Below are 19,702 nucleotides of genomic sequence, written 5' to 3'. Positions count from 1 at the left end.
ATGAAGACAGAATTATTGTGTCTCATGGTGTTTTTTCCCCCCTAAGGTACTCATTGCCTAGCATCTGAGTCTTTCACAAACATTAATTCTATCAGTGCTGTTCCCTATGGGTATTCACTGTGGGAAGGTGTGTGCCTGCAACCAGAAACTCTTCGAAAGCTGTGCTTTCAATCAAGGGCATAAAGGTGGCTCAGACAACCAATTCAGTGGTTCCTTTCCTGTGGTTTACACTCTGGTCGGAACCTCTTGTGTCCATTCTTCTTTGCTTCCTTACACATGCATAGACTCTGTAAATATTTTAAATAATAGTTTAGTTTGGATAGTTAGTTTAGCTTAATTTTAGAGCTATCCCTTCTTCTCTCCTGCTTGTTTCAGGTACCTGTTATGCCCGAAGTACAGGCTTTCAGCCTTTCCTAAGGGGGCTGTTCCAGATCTGCAGGGGGGGCCTGCCATGGACAGGGGCTGCTCCAGCACAGCCCCTTCCTGAGACGGACCTGGGTGCCCTGAAGGCAGGGGCTGCTCTGACCGGGGCACTTGAAGAGCAAGGCAGGGGCTGTTCCAGGGTCCCTCAGAGCAGCCTCTGTCCTGGGCAACCTGCAGGCAAGGGCTTCTCTGACCAGGATACCATGGCCCCTGCCTGCAGTGGGGCAGGGGTGGAGGCATTCCAGCCCAGTGGTGGAGGGGAGGCACTCCATCCCAGCTGGAGCAGCTCCTCACTTCCCCCTCCTTTAATCAGTTAAGTGGTTAATCAGTTAAACAGTATGGCTATGTCTAGACTACATCCCTCTTCCAAAAGAGGGATGTAAATTAGGCAGATCGAAAGTGCAAATGAAGCAGGGATTTAACTATCGCGCACTTCACATCATTCTTTCAAAAAAGGGTATTTCGAAAATGAAACCACAGTCTAGAGGTGGTTCTTTCAAAAAAAAAAAAAAAAAAAAAAAAAAGAAACCCAGATGTACGGGATCTTTCAAAAAGATTCGAAAGATTATGGTTTCACTTTCAAAATACCCTTTTTCAAAAGAATGCTGTGGCGCGATTATGCAAATGAAGCGTGGGATATTTAAATCCCCGTTTCACTTGCACTTTCGATCTGCGTAATTTACAGCCCTCTTTCGAAAGAGGGATGTAGTCTAGACATGCCCTATGTCTTTACAAATGGACGATGAGTGGGAACAACATCTATTAATGGAATAGTGCATCTTCCAACAATGAATAATCCCATATGGGGATCTCTTTGCATCCCAACACAAGAAAAAGCATCTGGCAAACTGCTCCCAGGAATTCCAAGGCCTAGTTATCAGAAGAGACATCTCCATGGTCAGAACCACTGATGTATGCCTTCCCTCCTGTAGCTTTGCTTCCTTGTATACTCATGATGATCAGCCTCAGTAGTGAACCTAATGTTGCCTTGGTGGCTGAGGCAAATCTTGTTCATCTCCATGGTAGGGATGTAAGCATGAGCTTGTTGGATAGTCAACTAGTCCTTCAACTACTTGCTCACCTCCTCCCCCCCCTTACTGCCCCCACTGTAACTTGAGACCATTGCTCCTTGTTCTGCCATCTGTCACCACTGAGAACAGCCGTGCTCCATCTTCTCTGGAATGTCAGGAAGTTGAAGGCTGCTATCAAATCCCCCATCACTCTTCTCTTCTGCAGACTAAATAGACACAACTCCCTCTGCCTCTCCTCGTAGGTCAAGTGCTCCAGACTCCTAATCGTTTTGGTTGCCCTTCACTGGACCCTCTCCAATGAGTCCAGATCCTTTCTGTAGGGGGGGGGGTGTGACGTAGTGGGGGTACTTGCTGGGCTGTGGTGACCCCTGCTGTCTGGAGCAAGACCCAGCAGGGAAAACCTCACTAGGCCAAGGTAGTGCCAAACTTGTTGAACCAGTGGCCAGACACCCCCCATGGAGAGGAACAAAGGAAGGTGGAATGCTGCCCTGGCTGGGGGGCAGGGCTGGAAGTTAGTTAGTTGGTTGCTGGCTGTCTGTGAGGATGGAGGAGACAGCCTAGGGAGAGGAGCTGGAGTTTAGGGGCCCAGTCTCCCCCCAACTCAAGGGGGCCTGAGGCATCCTAGCCCAGCTCTGTGACCAGATTACATCTGTGCTGTGCTGTATCCTGGAGAGGCAATAAACTTCCTCTATTCCACCGGCTGGTGCGGTCTGTTTGTGCCATTTCGGGGTGCAGGAGACGGGGGACCCCAACGCGCCGTCACAGGGGGGGAGCCAGAATTGGACACAATATTTCAGATGTGGCTTCACCAGTGCCAAATAAAGGTAATCACTTCTCTAGATCTGCTGGCAATGCTCCTCGTAATGCAACCTAATATGCCATTCGCCTTCTTGACTACAAGGGCACACTGTTGACTCATATCCAGCTTCTCGTCCACTGTAACCCCCCAGGTCCTTTTCTACAGAACTGCTACTTAGCCAGTCGGTCCCCAGCCTGCAGCAATGATTGGGATTCTTCTGTCCCAAGTGCAGGGCTCTGCTCTTGTCCTTGTTGAATCTCATCGTATTTCTTTTGGCCCAATCATCAAGTCTGTCGGGGTCGCTCTGGAGCCTCTCCCTGCCCTGCAACATATCTACCTCTCCCCCTAGCTTAGTGTCATCCGCAAACTTGCTGAGGGTGCAATCCATCCCCTCATCCAGGTCATTAAGAAGAAGTTGAACAGTTCTCCATCCTGACAGATAACTTTCCCACTTACTCTCACATATATTATGGAGCACATATCAGGCTGCTACCACAATGTTTCATTTGCTAACGTCTAACCTAGTGAGCAGACTATTGAACCTTCCCTTTTAATGCCACAAAGCACATTCTACCACCATTCTGCACTTCCTCAGCCTATAGTTGAATTGCTCCTTACTGTGGTCGAGGCTGCCTGTGTTTGGCTTCATGAGCCATGGGAGCAAAGGCTAAGCTGGTTCGACAAGAATTGTTATTGGCATGTCAACATTTTCATTGGTAATTTTCCAGTCTGGGAATAAAATTCCAGTTCACAGCTTGCTGAAGAGGCAGGAGTTTCTAAAGATGTACATGTCATGAACCTTTCCCAACCATCCCATGTTGATGTTGTTGAAATGGCCCTGGTGATCCACCAGTCCCAGCTGCTCCATTGAGATGTACCCCTTGCAGTGTATCTACTCCTCGGCACAGCGGTTGGGTGCCAAGATGGGGTTGCATGTTCCATCTATCACCCCACCACATTAGGGAAACCCAGTGCACCAATCCCCTCCATGTTTCCCAGAGTCACTACCCTCTGTAGCAGAAGGCTATTGATTGTCTTGGCTACTTAGATCACAAAGGCCCCCACTGTAGATTTTCCCATTCCATACTGATTCCCGACTGACCAGTAGCTTTCTGGCATTGCAGATTTCCACAGGGAATTACCACATACCTCTCTGCTGTAAGAGCCGATCTCGTTCTGGTATTCTTGTACTTCAGGGTAGGGAAAAGCAATTCACAAACTTCAATTAAAGTTACCTTATGCATATGGAAGTTTTACAGCTATTGCTAATTGTCCCATAGCTGCATGACAATGCAGTTCCACCAGTCTGTGCTTGTCTGACATCACCAGAACCAGCATTCCACTGTGTTCAGAGGATCAAATGCTGGTGGCATTTTCCAGTTGTTCATCTCAAGGGCTTCGCAGAACAGTATGTTCATCCCCTCCCAAGATTGGTTCTCATTCTGGCAGATCCTGGATACACTCTGGACATACTCCAGCATTAGGCATACAGCCATTAACATCATTATCATAGTGCTTTGATGCTCAACAGGATTCACGATGGATTCCATGCTGCTATAGCATCTCTGCAGATAACCAAGGGGAAAAAAGGCTCTCGAGCAGGAGAGAAGGGAGGAAATGAGTATGTTTTTGGATGGTGACAACATGTAACCAGAACCATCTGCTGCACAGTTTTGGTACTAGCATGCACTGGGAGCATAACTCAGAATGCAAAGGGGTGCAGGCACTATGGAATACTACCCATAGTGTGTTGTCTAAAAGTCGACAGTAGCCCCTATTGAGGACATTGAATTCTTGCACACAGAGGGGACATACACCTTTGACTTTACAAAATTAGGTGCTAAAAAGTTGATCTTAAGAAATTTGACTTTATCTCTTAGGGTAGATATGGCCTAAACCCCAAATTGATTATAAGTAGTTAATGCTCTGAACAAATACTGTCAGTACTTTTTTAGAGTTGTGGCATCAGTGTTGACTATGGTTATGCCTATTTGTATTTCCTTCTCACAAACATTTATGAGAAAATTTGTGCAAACCAAAATTCTGAAAACACATGAAATTTGTGAAAACCAAATTCTGAACAAGCATTTGCAGTGGGCTTGTTGACTTGCTCATCCAATCAGGAAACAGGAGCAATGCTGTGTGACTTACAAGACCCACAACTAAATCAACACAACTAGAATCATGACTACTCAGAGAGAAGTGTTTGTGATCATCAGTCCATCGTAGGAGGAAAACTTGTTAAAAAATTGTCCAATGCTTTCAAAGAATTTGATGAAAAAGCAGTCTGGTCACAGACATTTTGCATGCGGGGAATACAAAACTTTCTTTGTCAGATACATGTTTTTGTATTATTGATTCATTCAGTTCATTAATACTTACTGTAAAACTGCCAAAATATAGTGCAAAATAATCATTTATGATATGTTTACCTGTTTAGGTCGTCAGCTTCTTTTAAAAGCGATAAACAGAGTATGGACAGAGCTGATTCACAGTAAGAAACAAGTTTTAGAAGAAGTATTCAAAGTCACACTACCCGTCAATGACCGTGGCCATGTGGATATAGTTGTTGCAAGGCCTTTTATTGAAGAAGCAAGTTTAAAATGCTGGCAAAATCACTTGGGTAAGAATAAATGTGAAGATATAATATTCTAAAATATATCAAATTGGTCTGTTGTCTTCTACACCAAGTACTCAGTCTTACGTGTTTTGTACCCTTAACAAATTTAGGCTGTTCAGACACGCAGATAAACATAAGTTGTTGGGGAAAAGTCAACATGGTTTCTGAAAAGGGAAATCATGCCTTACTAATCTACTAGAAAAACAACAACAAATGGTCTGGTAACACTTTATAGACTAACAAAACATGTAGATGGTATCATGAGCTTTCGTGGGCACAGCCCACTTCTTCAGGTGACTGGAGTTATGAGTTTTGGATGTGTGCACCCGAAATAAATAGGAGAGAGGTGGGAGGGGGGGCGGGGAGGACACAGAGCGTCAGTAAGTATCTGAAGATTAGATAGTTAAACCGAAGCAGATAAAAATCAGAGTCAATAGAGACTATCTTGTAATGACAAGTAAGTTGTCATTGGATAAGCCTCTTGTGGATTGGTAGCTGGTTAAAAGACAGGAAACAAAGGGTAGGAATAAATGGTCAGTTTTCAGAATGGGGAAAGTCAACTAATGGTGTTGCCCAAGGGTCCATACAGGGGACCAGTTCTATTGAACATATTTATAAATGATCTGGAGATAGATCAACAATAAGGTGGCAAAATGTGCAGATGATACTAAACTGCTCAAGATAGTAAAGACGAAAGCAGATTGTAAAGAAGCTTCAAAAGGATCTCACAAAACTAGGTGATTTGGGCAACAAAATGGGAACTGAATTAATGTTGATAAAATGCAAAGTAATGCACACTGGAAAAAATAATCCCAACTATATGTATGAAATGATAGGACTAATTTAGCTATAATCACTCAAGAGAGAGATTTTGTAGTCATTGTGGATAGTTCTCTGAAAACATCCACTCAATGTGCAGCAGCAGTGAAAAAAGCAAACAGAATGTTAGGAATCATTAAAAAAGGCTAGAGAATAAGACAAGGAATATCTTATTGCCTCTATATAAAACCATGGTATGCCCACATCTTGAATACCTCATACAGATGTGGTCACCTCATCTCAAAAGGGCAACAAAAATGATTAGGGGCTTGGAACAGGTGCCATATGAAGAGAGATTTAAAAGACTGGGACTTTTCAGCTTGAAAAAAGGAGACTAAGGAGGGATATGATAGAGGTCTATAAAATTATGATAGGTATGGGGAAAGTGAATAAGGAAAAGTTATGTACTTGTTCCCATAACATAAGAACTAGGGATCACCAAATGAAATTAATAGATAGCAGGTTTAAAACAAACAAAAGGAAGTTTTTCTTCATGCCGCTCACAATCAACCTCTGGAACTCCTTGCCAGAGGATGTTGTGACTTTAAGAGGGTTCAACAAAGAACTAGATAAATTCACTGAGGTTATATCCATCGATACTTATTAGCCAAAATGGTGTCCCTAGCCTCTGTTTGTCAGAGGCTGGAAATGGGTGACAAGAGAATGATCACTTGATTACATATTCTGTTCATTTTCTCCCTCTGGGGCAACTGACATTGGCCGCTGTCAGAAGACAGGATGCGGGGCTAGATGAAACTTTGTTCTGACCCAGTATGGCTGTTCTTATGTGTTCTGCATAAATACTTTTAGCGATTATTGGTATATATAACTACAGTCACCTCTGCTTATCAAATTGGCATATGTTTCTCAAACCATTGCACAAATTAAAGGGGAGGGATAGATCAGTGGTTTGAGCATTGGCCTGTTAAACCCAGGGTTGTGAGTTCAATCTTTGAGGGGGCTATTTAGGGATCTGGGGCAAATCTGTCAGGGATGGTACTTGGTCCTGCTATGAAGGTGGGAGGCTGGACTTGATGACCTTTCAAGGTCCCTTCCAGTTCTGAGAGAGAGGTATAAATTGCAGACTAAGATGCACATGTGACAAATGAAGCATGATGGCATGGGCCAAAAAGAACAATTCTCTCTTGTTTTGGAAGACTTTTATAATTCATTTGTCATATGTCCAGCTCCTGAGAAAAATGCACATACTCTGTACTTCTGGCAGCAAAAACATGTGTGGCATCCTAAATTCCTAGATTTGTCAGTCAGAAGGAACCATCAGCTTATGTAATCTGACCACAGACTTTGTTTCACCAAGTTATTCCTGCACTGAGTCCAATAAATGTTGTTTGACCAAAGGATATCTTCCATAAAAACATTAAATTTTTATTTGAAAACATTAAGACATGAAGAATCCATCACCTCCCTTGGTAGTTTGTTCCAATGATTAATCACCCACACTACTAAAAAGTGGTGTGTCTTAATTCCCATTTGAATTTTGCCCTAGTACTGCGTTCAGCCACTGGCTGTTGCTATGCTTTTCACTGATAGATTAGAGCCTTTTAGTGCCTGGTATCTTCTTCCTCTGAGGACATTTTGTTCTTCTTTGAGTGCTTGCTTATGCCCAATAGGTGTGTGTGCGCACCGCATGCATGATCATCAGAAAACTTTTCCCTAGTGGTACCTGTTGAACCTCCCAGAGTGCCCTTTTATTACCATTTTATATAGGTCCCTGCTGACCCACTGCCTCAGGGGGGGGCAATAATTTTTAATGGGGGGGGGCCACGCCAAGATTTTGGCAAGTAGTCAAGGGCTGCACCTCTATGGGGGTGGCGGATGGGTGCAGAAGGGAGCTTAGGATGAACGAGGCGGTGTGGGGTCTGAGAGGGAATTTGAGTGAAGGAGGGGGTTGAGATCTGGTGCAGGGTGCTGGAGAGGATTCTAATCTGAGGGAAGGGCTCTAGTAGGGGATGCTGGATCTGGGAGGGAGTTGTGACCTGGAAGAAGGGAGTGCAGAAGGTTTGGGTAGTGTCCAGGGGTAAGGGAATGGAGAGCAGGGTCAGGAAGGGGCTGTTGGTGCTGGAAAGGATTCTGGCCTGGGGGAGTGCTGTAGGAGGGGTTGCAGGGTTTAGGAGGGAGTTATGACCTGGGACAATGGACTAAAGGGATACTGAGGGGTTGGGGGGAAATGAGGGGATGGGATGCCAGAAGCAGACTCTGGCTGGGAGGTGCTTACTTAGGCAGCTCTCCCCCAGCAGCCATGCAGGAACCTGAGGCAGGCTGTCTGCTGAAGTCTCAGGCTGCTCCACGTGGGGTCTGTTCTGGGCTGAAGGGAAGGGAGGGAGGAAAAAGGTTTCACATGCTGTTCCTGGCCTCAGCCAAATTTCTCAGCTCCTATTGACCAGAAACTGGCCACTGGGAGCTGAGAGATTTTGTGGGGGGCCTGGAGGAGCAAACTGTCCCTCTTCTCTTCTCTTCCTCACAGTCCCGAGCAGAGAGCAGCCCACTGTTTAATGAGTGAGCTGCTCTCTGCATAAGGGTTCCAGCAAGGTAACTGCAAGCCGGATTCAGTGGCTTGCCGGGCCGGATCCAGCCCGCTGACAGCCTCTTGCCCACCCCTGCACTGCCTACTCGGTTCCTTCTTAGTGCCAGTGATGGTCATTTGAGCATCTGATCTCTTGCTTTGCAAGAGATATCTAGCATTTTCTGGGTATGTAGTTCTTATATTAGTAGTAGTATTGGTTAGATTTTCTTATAGTTAATAGTAAGTTTCAGTTGAGGTATTCCCCTCCCCTGATAATTTCCCCCCCATCAGTAGGGTATGGAGCAGCCCAAGGGGTTAAGTGGTGCGAGTTGTGCAGCAAGCCCATGCCCAGAGGGGATCCACATATTGCTTGTCTTATGTGCATAAGAAAGGGCCATTTACGGGGCCCAGCAGGGTCTTTAAGTCCAGGGCCAGACAGAGGCTGCTGAAACTTCTTTTAATGTTGTTCTTCAGCCCCAGCTGTCCGAGTTGGCATTGGTGACTGCGATGTATAGTGCACCTGCATGTGGCAGTCATGGAGTAAAGCCAAGTGGAGGCTAGAACTTCCCTCCAGGGTGCTGATTCCATGGCAAGAACTGTGGCTTTGACCATCCCCATGTGGCACGTCTCATGACTGCTAGTTTTTGACTCATGACTTGCAGTGGAATTCCAGAATATGATTCAGAATCTTCCTTTTGACTGTGTAGGGCTGTTGGGCTGTACAAAATGAACTCCAGACTGCACAGTCTTGAAGACTCATAAGCAGCACTCAAGTCTCTGGGTATCCAGATGCCAGCACCTGAGAGGAAATCTTTGAGCTCCTGCCTCCCTAATGTTTCTACACTGGGTCCTCCAGGCAGGACTTAAACTGATGGAGAGGCAGAAACAACAACAGGATGCATCCCCTATAGTCCTCCTCCAGCCTAAGTCAGGGCTTTTCTAAGCAGCCCACCCTGCTCCCCAGCTTGAAGCCAAACTTTTGAAGGTGCACCTGAGCACAGAACAACCCAAATCCTGCAACCTTGCCCTCTTCCCCACCTTCCCCATCTCTCTTCAGGGACCCTTCTCATGGGCAACTCCTACTATAGGAGGTGCAATCACTCCTTATGTTGGGAGCAATAGAGGAGGTTCTTCATCTGATACATGGGGTTTGGCTTTATCATCTATACCATCTTGGCCTTACTCCTGGTTATGGTGGACAGGTCAGTCTTTGGCAGCCACACAGTGAGTTGGTTTCTTAAGGGCTTAGACGCTATGCCATCACTTAACAGGCAAAGGATGATGCAGCCTACTCTCCCAACCAGTAGGTATAAACTGGCTGGGCACAGCTCATTAAGCAGCTTTGGGGCCATGGTCTCATGCAACGTAGGGTATGTCTAGACTACATCCCTCTGTCGCCAGAGGGATGTAAATTAGACATACTGAAATTGCTAATGAAGTGGGGATTTAAATATCCCGCGCGTCATTAGAATAAAAATGGCCGCTGCTTTTTGCCGACGCAGCAATTTGCTGGCAAAAAGCGGCAGTCTAGACTGGGATAGGTCAACAAGGAAAGCCTTTTCCGACTGATCTTGTAAACCTCGTTGCATGAGGCATAATTGTCCATAGCCACAGAGCCTCACAGCTCCCTTTGGATACAGTTCACTGCAGCCAACTTTGAGAACCAATGAACTAGAGTAATGGCTATTATTTGGTACATACCTGTCTGATCAGTTATAACTCTTATCTTCAGAATTCTTTTCATTAATTTTATCTCAGTATATTTTTTTCCAAAATACTTTTTCAGACAAGTCTGGGACCTGAGTCATATTGTCACAGAATCACAGAACACTAGAACCGGAAGAGACCTTGAGAGGTCATCAAGTCCAGTCCCCTGCCCTCACAGCAGACCCAGTACCATCTAGACCATCCCAGATAGATGTCTATCCAACCTGCTCTTAAATATCTCCAGAGATGGAGATTCCAAAGCCTCCCTAGGCAATTTATTCCAGTGTTTAACGACACTGACAGGAAGTTTTTCCTAATGTCCAAACTAAGTCTCTCTTGCTGCAGTTTAAGCCCGTTGCTTCTTGTCCTATCCTCAGAGGCCAAGGAGAACAATTTTTCTCTCTCCTCCTTGTGTGACACCCTTTTAGATACCTGAAAACTGCTATCATGTCCCCTCTGTCTTCTCCTTTCCAAACTAAACAAGCCCAATTTTTTCAGTCTTCCTTAATAGATCATGTTCTCTAGATCTTTAATCATTCTTGTTTCTCTTCTCTGGACCTTCTCCAATTTCTCCACATCTTTCTTGAAATGTGGTGCCCAGAATTGAGCAGCTCTGACACTATAGTTTCTGCTTTGGCTGGTGACGGAAGAAGGCATAGAATTAAACAAAGGTTGGGAAATACATAGGAATTAAAATGCCTTCAGCATTGTGTCACGGAGCTATAACTGCCGACTGAAAGAGGCATCTGAGATCCATTGCACTAAGCTATTTGCTGGTTTCACATTTGTTTTATAAGGTTAGTTTCTATGGCTTATTGTTTATTCACATTTGAGAAGAGTGAACAACCAGAAGAATTTCAGGGCAACAATTGAAATTAGCAGTAATTTCCTGCTGGCATCCCAGAAAGGACCGTGCAAGTCCAAACTCCAATCACTCATTTCTGTGCTAAGATTTGTCAGTTTAGTTAGATCTTTTCAATACAGCAATTATTAAATATGGTTGAAAACCAGTTAAGATGAGGGGAAATGAACAGATGCTCCTCATTTAGCAAGATAACATAGTTTGCATGGTTCTTTTCCTCACACTTCTTGTATCACACTTTGCCTTTCCAAATGCTTTTTAACCTAGCGAAAATTTTCATTAATATTTTGTGTTGATTAGTCCATGCTATCTTTTTTATTTTTTAAATAGATAAATGGCAGGCATTAAAAACTAATTATGGAGTGGCTTCATAGTTGTTTGTGACGCCATAGATAAAATAGCTTTCTGAAATAAGCTTCAAATTCTTTATTTTCCACATTTGGCTGGATATTCATTATGGAAATTGAGTGTTTACAAAAAATTGTCGGAGAGGTGAATCTTCAGGTAATCTGTCACAATAGGTAGTTTTTGAATAGATAACGGTAGACAGGAGGTTGAATAAGGAAGTCTGAGGGGAAGAATGTGACGTATAAGGAAAAAGCAGGGTACGTTAGGGAGGCAAGCTGCGGGGGGCGGGGATGAAGAGGGATAAAACAGCAGGTCTCCCAGTTTCGGTGACAGGAGACAGTAAGTGGAGCCCCTTTCAAGAAATTAACAGGCAAGATCACATATTTGTGAGTTGAATGTTGCATATTTAATTGGAAATGATCATGAGCTGCTTCCCATAATGGCTCAAAATCAGACAAAATAGAGTTGTGATTTTAAAGCTGCTGGGTTGTTTTTTGGTTTTGTTTGGTTTTGTCAGTTTCATAATTTCACAGGACCTGATAACATTATTTTAAATACCTAGATTTGTCAATATAGTTTCTTTCACCCTTCCTTGTTCCCCTGCCAAAATTTCTGGATTTCTTTTCCAACATTTCCCATCCCCTAAAATCTGCAGTAGTAAGAAGGGAACAGGCAAGCTACCCTGATAATCAGAACTTCATTACCGAGTAGAACAGATTTCTGGCAGTTAAGGTGTGATGCACATAACATCATACAAAACCATAAAAGCAAGAAAATTAAAAAAGCCTGCTTAATAGTATGCATTCTCTATTTCTTCATGCAGGACTCATCACTGTTACAATTACCATACACTACAGATCACACTCCAAAGCATGAACTCAATTTTCATAGCATGACTAAGTTAAGATAAAGACACTATAAGCCTGTGCTTAGGCTCTAGCTCCTGCAGACACATGATTAAATCAGAATGTAGGCTTTCATATATTTAAAATTAAAAGAAATTTCTAGTTTTAGGAAAAGCTTAAAAACACAAGCCAGGCATAACTCATGCAGTGTGGTCTGCCTGAGTCTGCAAATCTGAAAAAATGGTACAGGTTGGACCTCCCTGGTCCAGCACCCTCCGGACCTGACCGGTCCTGGATGAAGGATTTTGTCGGACCAGGGGATTTCTTGTCCCCCTGCCACCAGCCCTGACTTGGTCTACTGGTCTCCTGGCCACTGCCCCACCTGCTGCTGGCACTGCTGCCCTGCCCTGCTGGGCAGCTACCGTTTCAGGGGCTCCCAACTCAGCTGAGCAGATGCTGTCTCTCCCAGCCCCGCCTAGCAGCTGTGCTCTGTGGCTCCCGGCACTACCAGGCTGCCGCTGCTGTGGCTTCCAGCCCTGCCAGGCAGCCATGCATTGGATTCCCCAGTCTTTCTGGACAGCCCTGCCAGCAGCTCACTGCAGGCAGCCGACTGCTCTGCTGGCCCCACAGGGCTTTCTACTGCTACCCTTCCACTTGGACTCTCTGGTCCTGCCTGCAGCTTTCGTGCTGGACCATAGATGTTGCCAGACCAGAGAGTTTCAACCTGTACTAAGAGGTGTACGTCTCAAAGGGGTCGAAGGGTCCATCTCAAGTGCATTCAGAGCTTGGAGGAATTGTATCAACACCACCTCAACAGAAGACTCCCTGACCCACCCACCACCTATGCAAATATGTCTTGGCTGTCATTCCAGACCAACCTCTTCAGCAATGCCTTCTGTAAACCCCCTCTCCATCATACTACCCCATTGTAACATTACTTGTTGTTACTTGGTGTGTGTGAAAGGTAGTTTGGTAAAAGGAGTGTTGGACAGCTGTCACCCTTGGGGGCATGATTAAGGGTGTGTAGATTGTGTTGTATTGTAGTTATAAGGTCCATGCCTGTGGGTAGAGTACACGAAGATGTTTACTATTAAGTGGCTTCACTTCTCATTTCCTTGCTTCCATGGTTTTGTGTCTGGTATATTATGTGTGTAATTATCATTCCTGTTCCACATAGAAAAAGTTAATTGATATAAGTTTCATATCAGAAAAAGCAGCATAAGTATGAGGAAAGTGTTTGAGAACTGCAGTTGAGTTGTCAATTTCTATTTCAGAAAAATAACATCAGCATTCTCTTTGATACTGTAGCTCATGAGAAGAAATGCATTAGCAGAGGGGAATCTTTCATCCCAACCACACAATCAAAGCTTTCACGGGTCAGCAGTGGATTTGGCCTTTCCAAGCTTACTGGATCAAGGAGAAATCGAAAGGAGAGTGGACTCAACAAACATAATCTCTCTACACAGGTAATTTGTATGGCGTTATTAAAGGTGGGAGAAAAATCTAACAATTTCACCATTTACTATATGTGGTGAATCCCCCAAGTAGAAAGAAATAGAGGAGTAAAAAAGTATGTTTTATTTCCCCTCTTTTTGAATACCTAGACTTTTTCAGTCCTGTTCCACAAGGCACACTAGTAAGTGCTGCAAGCTTTGCACTATAGTCATGGAACTGCTTATGGGATTTATTATACCTGCATTTGAGGGCTTGGATAGATTGAGTCCTAAACTGGTAATGTTGTGTCACCCCAATTTGCAAAATCCAACTGGAGTAAACTGGAACCAACTGATGGAAGCAAGATAGGAGCTTGAATTTTGAACAGTGTTGTGTGGTTTAGAAATGTTTGACAGTAGATTTGCTTTAAAAAGCCTAATGCTGTACTGCATTATTTTCCCTACTACAGAATGGAACTCAATAAAAGAGTACATCACCCTGTAATACATCACAGTAAAACTGTTTTCATCTGAATCACTTCAACCACAGAATGTATAAAAAAGATAGTAACTTTACAAAGCAGCACAACATTGTTGTTGCTTTTAATTAATAAATAAATACATTAAACTCATTCAGCCCCATGCTAACCAGCAGCACCATTGTTGTTCTCTGGCTGTATGCTGTCATCAGTGTAGTGTGTGCAATTATATCTTTTCAATGATCCCAACCAAGTCTGGATGTTCGAGAAGAAGAAAAATGTGGATCTGGACGTTTCAACGGGTTGCTAATAGTTTCTTTCTTCCTCCAGGATACAAGTAACTTCAACTGACTTCTTTAGGAGCTACTCATGTTCTGCAGGGTGTGGAAGAGTAGGTCCCTAGGTTTCCAGTTCATGTTGTGATTTGATAAGTATTCAGTGGCCTGTGGAAATGAATTGGTGGTCTAGTCAATTTCCTGGTGGACAAGGGTCCATACCAGGAAAAAAAGCATAGGTATTCTAACTGGAGCCCTAGATTGCTAGATTAGGAGAGGGGCCAAGAACTGAACGGGGCGAAGTCATGCATTGGCAGGAAGCCACACATCACAGATGTCTTCAATCTCTATAATCTGCAAACCAGGCACCATTCATATGTGTTACCTTTTTTCTAATTTTTTTTATTCCTTTTCTATTTGGCATATTTCTGATATGTTTTCAAAGTATTTGCAGGTCTCTGGTAAATAATACCAACATGAACTGTTATGATCCATTTTCTGAACTAGACAAAAGTAAAAGAATATAGTTGCATTAAGTGGTTCAAAATTAATCTATATTTTTAAGAAGCAATTGTTTTCTGAGAGAGTTAAGCCATTTTATCCATTTATTTTGCAATAAAAATCTACATTTGTAAATTTCCTTTCTATATGTTCTCTCTTGTTTGATTAGGAAATTTCCCAATGGATGTTCACTCACATTGCAGTGGTTCGGGATTTGGTAGACATGCAGTACAAAGAGTATCAAGAGGTAAAGTCTAAGAAATTAGCTAGAATTAAGATGTGCCTATTAAACTATCTATACTGCCTTCCTATTACACTGTGCAAACACATAGTAAGAGAGTCCCTGTCCTGAAGAGCTTACAGTTGAAACAGGTAAGACAGGCAATGTGAGGGAGAGAGAATGGAGGCACAGAGGGCTGAGGCAATGTACCTTATGTCACCCATTAGGTCAGTGGCAAAGCTTGTGACTAGACTCCCAGCTTCCTGGTTCCTCTGAATCACTGCCCATTACAAGCATGGTTTTATATATCAAATTAAAAAATAAGGCATGAATCTTTCAGTACATACATTAGCAAAACCTCTTTGGTGTAGCAGTTATTCCCCCTTTTCAATATTTTAATTTAATAAACAGAAGGTATACTTTGAAAAGAGTTTTCTATCCATTGACTTTATTTATATAAATCCATCTTATCCATGCATGGCAATGGTGGTCCTTGTGGAATGTGGTTAGTTGCACAGGGGACCACATCTGTGATTTTAGCGATGGGTATATATTTCTCTCTCATGAACTATGAGTTTATTAATATTGATTATTTTAGTGTTTACAATATTGCAATAATGTTTGGTAATATGTTTGTAATAATATGCAGTGTATCAGACGGGAAGTTGAAATTACAAAATGAAATAATCCATAGCAAGGACGTCTACAATTCTTAAATGTCTACAAACAAGCCATGCAATTCCTTATCATTAAAAGCAATGTCCCGTCATACTCCAGATGACAGGTTGTTTTTAATTATCTTTTAAAGTAAGTCTTAGGATTTCCAGTGTGGCAGTCCCACAAATAAAGTAATGAAGCTTCAGGGGGTAGCCAAGTTAGTCTGTACAGTAAAAACCAACAAATGGTCTGGTAGTACTTTATAGATTAACAAAACATGTAGATGGTATCATGAGCTTTCGTGGGCATAGCCCACTTCTTCAGATGACCCGAGTTTTTGCATTTAGGATGTGCAGACCCAAAATAAATGGGTCGGGGGGGAGGAAGAGACAGGGAGCTAGAGGGAATCAGTAAGTATCTGAAGATTGGGTAGTTAAAACGAAGCAGATAAGAATCAAAGTCAATAGATAGCATCCTTCCTGACATAGGAATGTACACAAAGAGCTGTTTGCACCTTCGTTGGCTGTTAAGTTGGTATTGCCCCAACCATCCTTCATCACGAATGAGTCCATTAGTATGTGAATTGAATTTGGGGATGAACTCTATGTTTCTCTGTGTATCTGGCTAGTAGAACTGGTTTGTGACAAGACAGCCACTTGAGGGAATCATTTATAATTTAGAGCTGATTTCAGAATATTTTTTTCCAATATTAGAAGTATACTTATGAGATTTGGGATAAAGTATTTCATCCTAAAATTCCTGAAAACTTCTAGCAGTATTAGGTGGGGTGTGTGTGTGTGTGTGTGTGTGTGTGTGTGTGTGTGTGTGTGTGTACGTACAGCTTTCCTTTTGATAAAAGAAACAAGATTTTAGAGCAGTTGTTCCTAATTATGGTATCAATAGAAAGTAGCAGCTCTTTGCCAAATCTGTTCCTCCTGAAATGCAATCTCAGAACCTAACATTTTCTTTCAGGTATCCAGCAAATTACATTTATAGATAGAATCACTTTGCTAAGCCGCATACTATAAATCTAAATAATAAGCTTCCGAGAGGAACAACCACTTGGAACCAACTATTAATATGGCATTTGTAGTTTATTTAGTATCTGTGTTATGTTTTAGTATGTATGGACTGTCAGAAAAGGGATCCAAAATATAATTAATTTCTTCATTCAACAAAGCCCTTTCCAGAATACTGGTATTAATATTATGTATCTTGTATGTTTATCATATACAAGTAGCTTTAATTTAGAAAGAAAGAAACAAAGAAAGAAGCCCATTTATCACTGACAAAAAATGAACTACAGGTTGTACCTCCCTTAACGGGGAGTCCCTGGTCCAGCAGCATCTGTGGTACAGCATAGACCATGGATGTACCTGGACAACAGAGCCCAGGAAAAGGGAGTTCTGGTGGGGGGCAGAAGTGTGTTAGGTGGCACCAGCAACCCAGTGTGTGTATGGGGTGGGGGACAGGTGACTCAGCGGGGAGCTCTATCCCCAGCTATGGAACTCCAATCCTGGCCCTCCGCCTTGGCCCTGGCTACGCAGCTCTGGCCCCAGCCACAGAGCCAGATGGCTGTGCAGCTCCAGCCCTGGGACCAGGCGGATGTGGAGCTCCAGCCATGGCACTCCATCCCAGCAGCATCTAGAGAGCCCCGAAGGGGCTGGGGCAGCATCAGAAGTAGTCTGGAGCCGTAGCCCAGTGACAGCACAGGCCAGAAGGGAAGGTACCTTCCCTGGTCCAGTAAATCCCCTCATTCAGGCCCAGTCAGTCCCGAGGGTGCCGGACCAGCGAGGTCCAACTTGTATGAACTTTGGCCATGATAAATTGTTGCTAGAAATGTAATTAGCATTGAGGTGTTACTATAACGTCAAATCAAACACTCTGTTATAGTGTTGTGCTGTTTAACCACAGTCATTCCTTTAAAACCAGAAACTCTTTTGAAATGTAGTTTTGTCTTGGTAGTTAACCTGTCAATCTTGGATTTACAGCGTCAACAGAATGCATTAAAGTATGTGTCAGAAGAATGGTCTCAAATTGAGTATGAACTATTAAGAGAGCGTGGTTTGTGGGGGCCTCCCATTGGTTCCCATCTGGATAAATGTATGTTGGAGATGACAGAGGGGCCTTGTAGAATGAGGAAGAAGATGGTACGAAATGACATGTTTTATATTCAGTACCCGTACATGCCAGAAACTGAACAAGAAACAAATCTGCTGGTAAGTGTATAGTATCTGAGTGTTTTTAAAACTTGTTATTCTGAAATGCAGTAGTGGTGGTTGTTTTAAAAAATGTTCATCACAATGCACAAATTCAGTCTAGTTGGTATTACAGAAATTGGTGGGAAGATTAGCATGACTGGAATGTTAGATATCCTGTCCATAACCTATGAGGGTGGGATGAAGTGGGCAAAAAAGGAGTGAAAGGGTACAATGTGTCAGAAATAATATTACATGCATTTTCTAGTCATTGATAGCTCAGAAGCAAATTATCTTGAATACTTACGGATTGATATTCAAGCAAATAAAGAGCAATAGTGGTACTATGAGAGGTCTGCTGCAGACCACCAGTGACACTAGAGCATGCGTTCCCAAACTGGGGGGCGGGGGGCATGATACCAAAAAGTTTGGGAACCACTGCACTTGAGAACTGGAGGACAGGTTTCTTGAGCATCTGTCTGTATTGTATAGCAGAGGTGGTGGTTACGTAGGTGCGAGTGATCATGACTTGATTATTCTGTTTACACATGATAAATGTGAAGTTCCAACCAGCAATGTATGTACACATTTGGTGCTTTAAAAGGCCAGTTTCACAAAGCTAAATACAATGTAACCAAATTGGTTGAGACTGTAAAAAAAAAAAAAAAGTCAATTATAATTGGAAATTGTTTAGGACCACTTTACTAGTTGCTTAAAAAGCCACAATTTCACAATTAAAAAAGGTTACGTTGCTTAAAAATCCAGTCTTAGAAGGCAAATGAAAGAACCAATTGTTATTACTATTAATAATAATAGGAAAAGAGGGAAGTTCAAACAATGAATACAAATTAGAAGCTAAGAATTGGTAACGGATGGAAAGAACATAAGGAGAAAAATCTATGCCATGAAAAATTCAGGATACAGTAAAACTCCATTAGTCCGGCATCCAATGCTCTGGGACTCCTGATGGTCCGTCACCATCAGGAACCCGGAAGTGCTGGGGCAGCCGGACAGGCTTCCCCCATTCAGCTGCTGCTGAAACTGACCAGCAGCTGAATCAGGGAAGCCCGGAGCAGAGCAGCTGGGGTGCTGCTGGGTTGGTCTCGTAGCGCTGCCCCTCGGGGCTGCGGGACCAACCCGGCAGCACCCCAACTGCTCTATTGCAGGCATCCCCGATTCAGCTGCTGCTGAAACTGACCAGCAGCAGCTGAATCGGGGACGCCTGGGGCAGAGCCGGACTATCGTAAGGGGGGGATATGAGGGGTCTGGGGTGGCATCCCCTCCCACCCCTCTCCAGACCCCTCATAGCCCCCCCTTCTGATAATCCGGCATTTCTGATAATCCAGCACCCCCTGGGTCCTAAAGGTGCTGGATTATCGGAAGTTTACTGTATTAAAAAGGAGTTTAAGTATATTGTATTAATGTCATATTACCGTCTCAGTGCATGAGGAACTAGTTCTTAGTATTCATGCATATTAAATTACCAGTGGCATAGCTTTAAAAAGTGCAGGTAGCGAAGTCATACTGCTATCAAACAAAATGGAGCAGAGCTCCAGCACTTTACCTGTTGCAGGGGGTCTTTGAACTATTCACTCAAATTTGGCCTAGCCATCACTCCTTACAACAGAGGGGCAGCCAGACTAAATGTAAGTAATACTGTAACAGCGTGCACAGGGTTTGTAGCACTATTCAGGTTTGGCCCACCCACTCCTCCATCATGACAGGGACAGATAAGTCACATTTAGAGTGGTTTTGGAACCTGTCCAGATCAAACTTGAGTGGCACTGCAATCCCATATACCAGTTTGATAAGAACTACTAATCACGCAAATTTGAGTCTCACCACACGAATGTGGGATGAGTGACAAGAGCAAGCAAAGCTGCTGGGAATGCTCATCTCCTCGCCTAGGATGGGAGCAAAGCACTGAGCTTTAGGGGGCGCAGGTTACTAGGGAGTGGCCG

The 19,702-nt window shown here is 43.4% G+C and overlaps 1 protein-coding gene across 9 annotated transcripts in view; it reads left to right on the top strand.

The window, feature by feature from the left end:
• The window catches only part of WDFY3 (WD repeat and FYVE domain containing 3), a 372,301-nt gene that overhangs the window by 292,787 nt on the left and 59,812 nt on the right, over window positions 1–19,702 (top strand). For all 9 annotated transcript variants that reach the window (XM_075929522.1, XM_075929521.1, XM_075929523.1 and 6 more), the window contains 4 exons: window positions 4,694–4,876; window positions 13,287–13,444; window positions 14,836–14,913; window positions 17,535–17,762. In XM_075929522.1, the coding sequence (XP_075785637.1) occupies window positions 4,694–4,876; window positions 13,287–13,444; window positions 14,836–14,913; window positions 17,535–17,762 (647 nt within the window). The remainder of the gene's footprint in view (window positions 1–4,693; window positions 4,877–13,286; window positions 13,445–14,835; window positions 14,914–17,534; window positions 17,763–19,702) is intronic.

This window comes from Pelodiscus sinensis, chromosome 5 (assembly GCF_049634645.1).
Source record: "Pelodiscus sinensis isolate JC-2024 chromosome 5, ASM4963464v1, whole genome shotgun sequence".
Lineage (NCBI taxonomy): Eukaryota > Metazoa > Chordata > Testudines > Trionychidae > Pelodiscus > Pelodiscus sinensis.
Note: the sequence above shows the minus strand (reverse complement) of the source record. Positions and strands in the feature narration are given on the sequence as shown.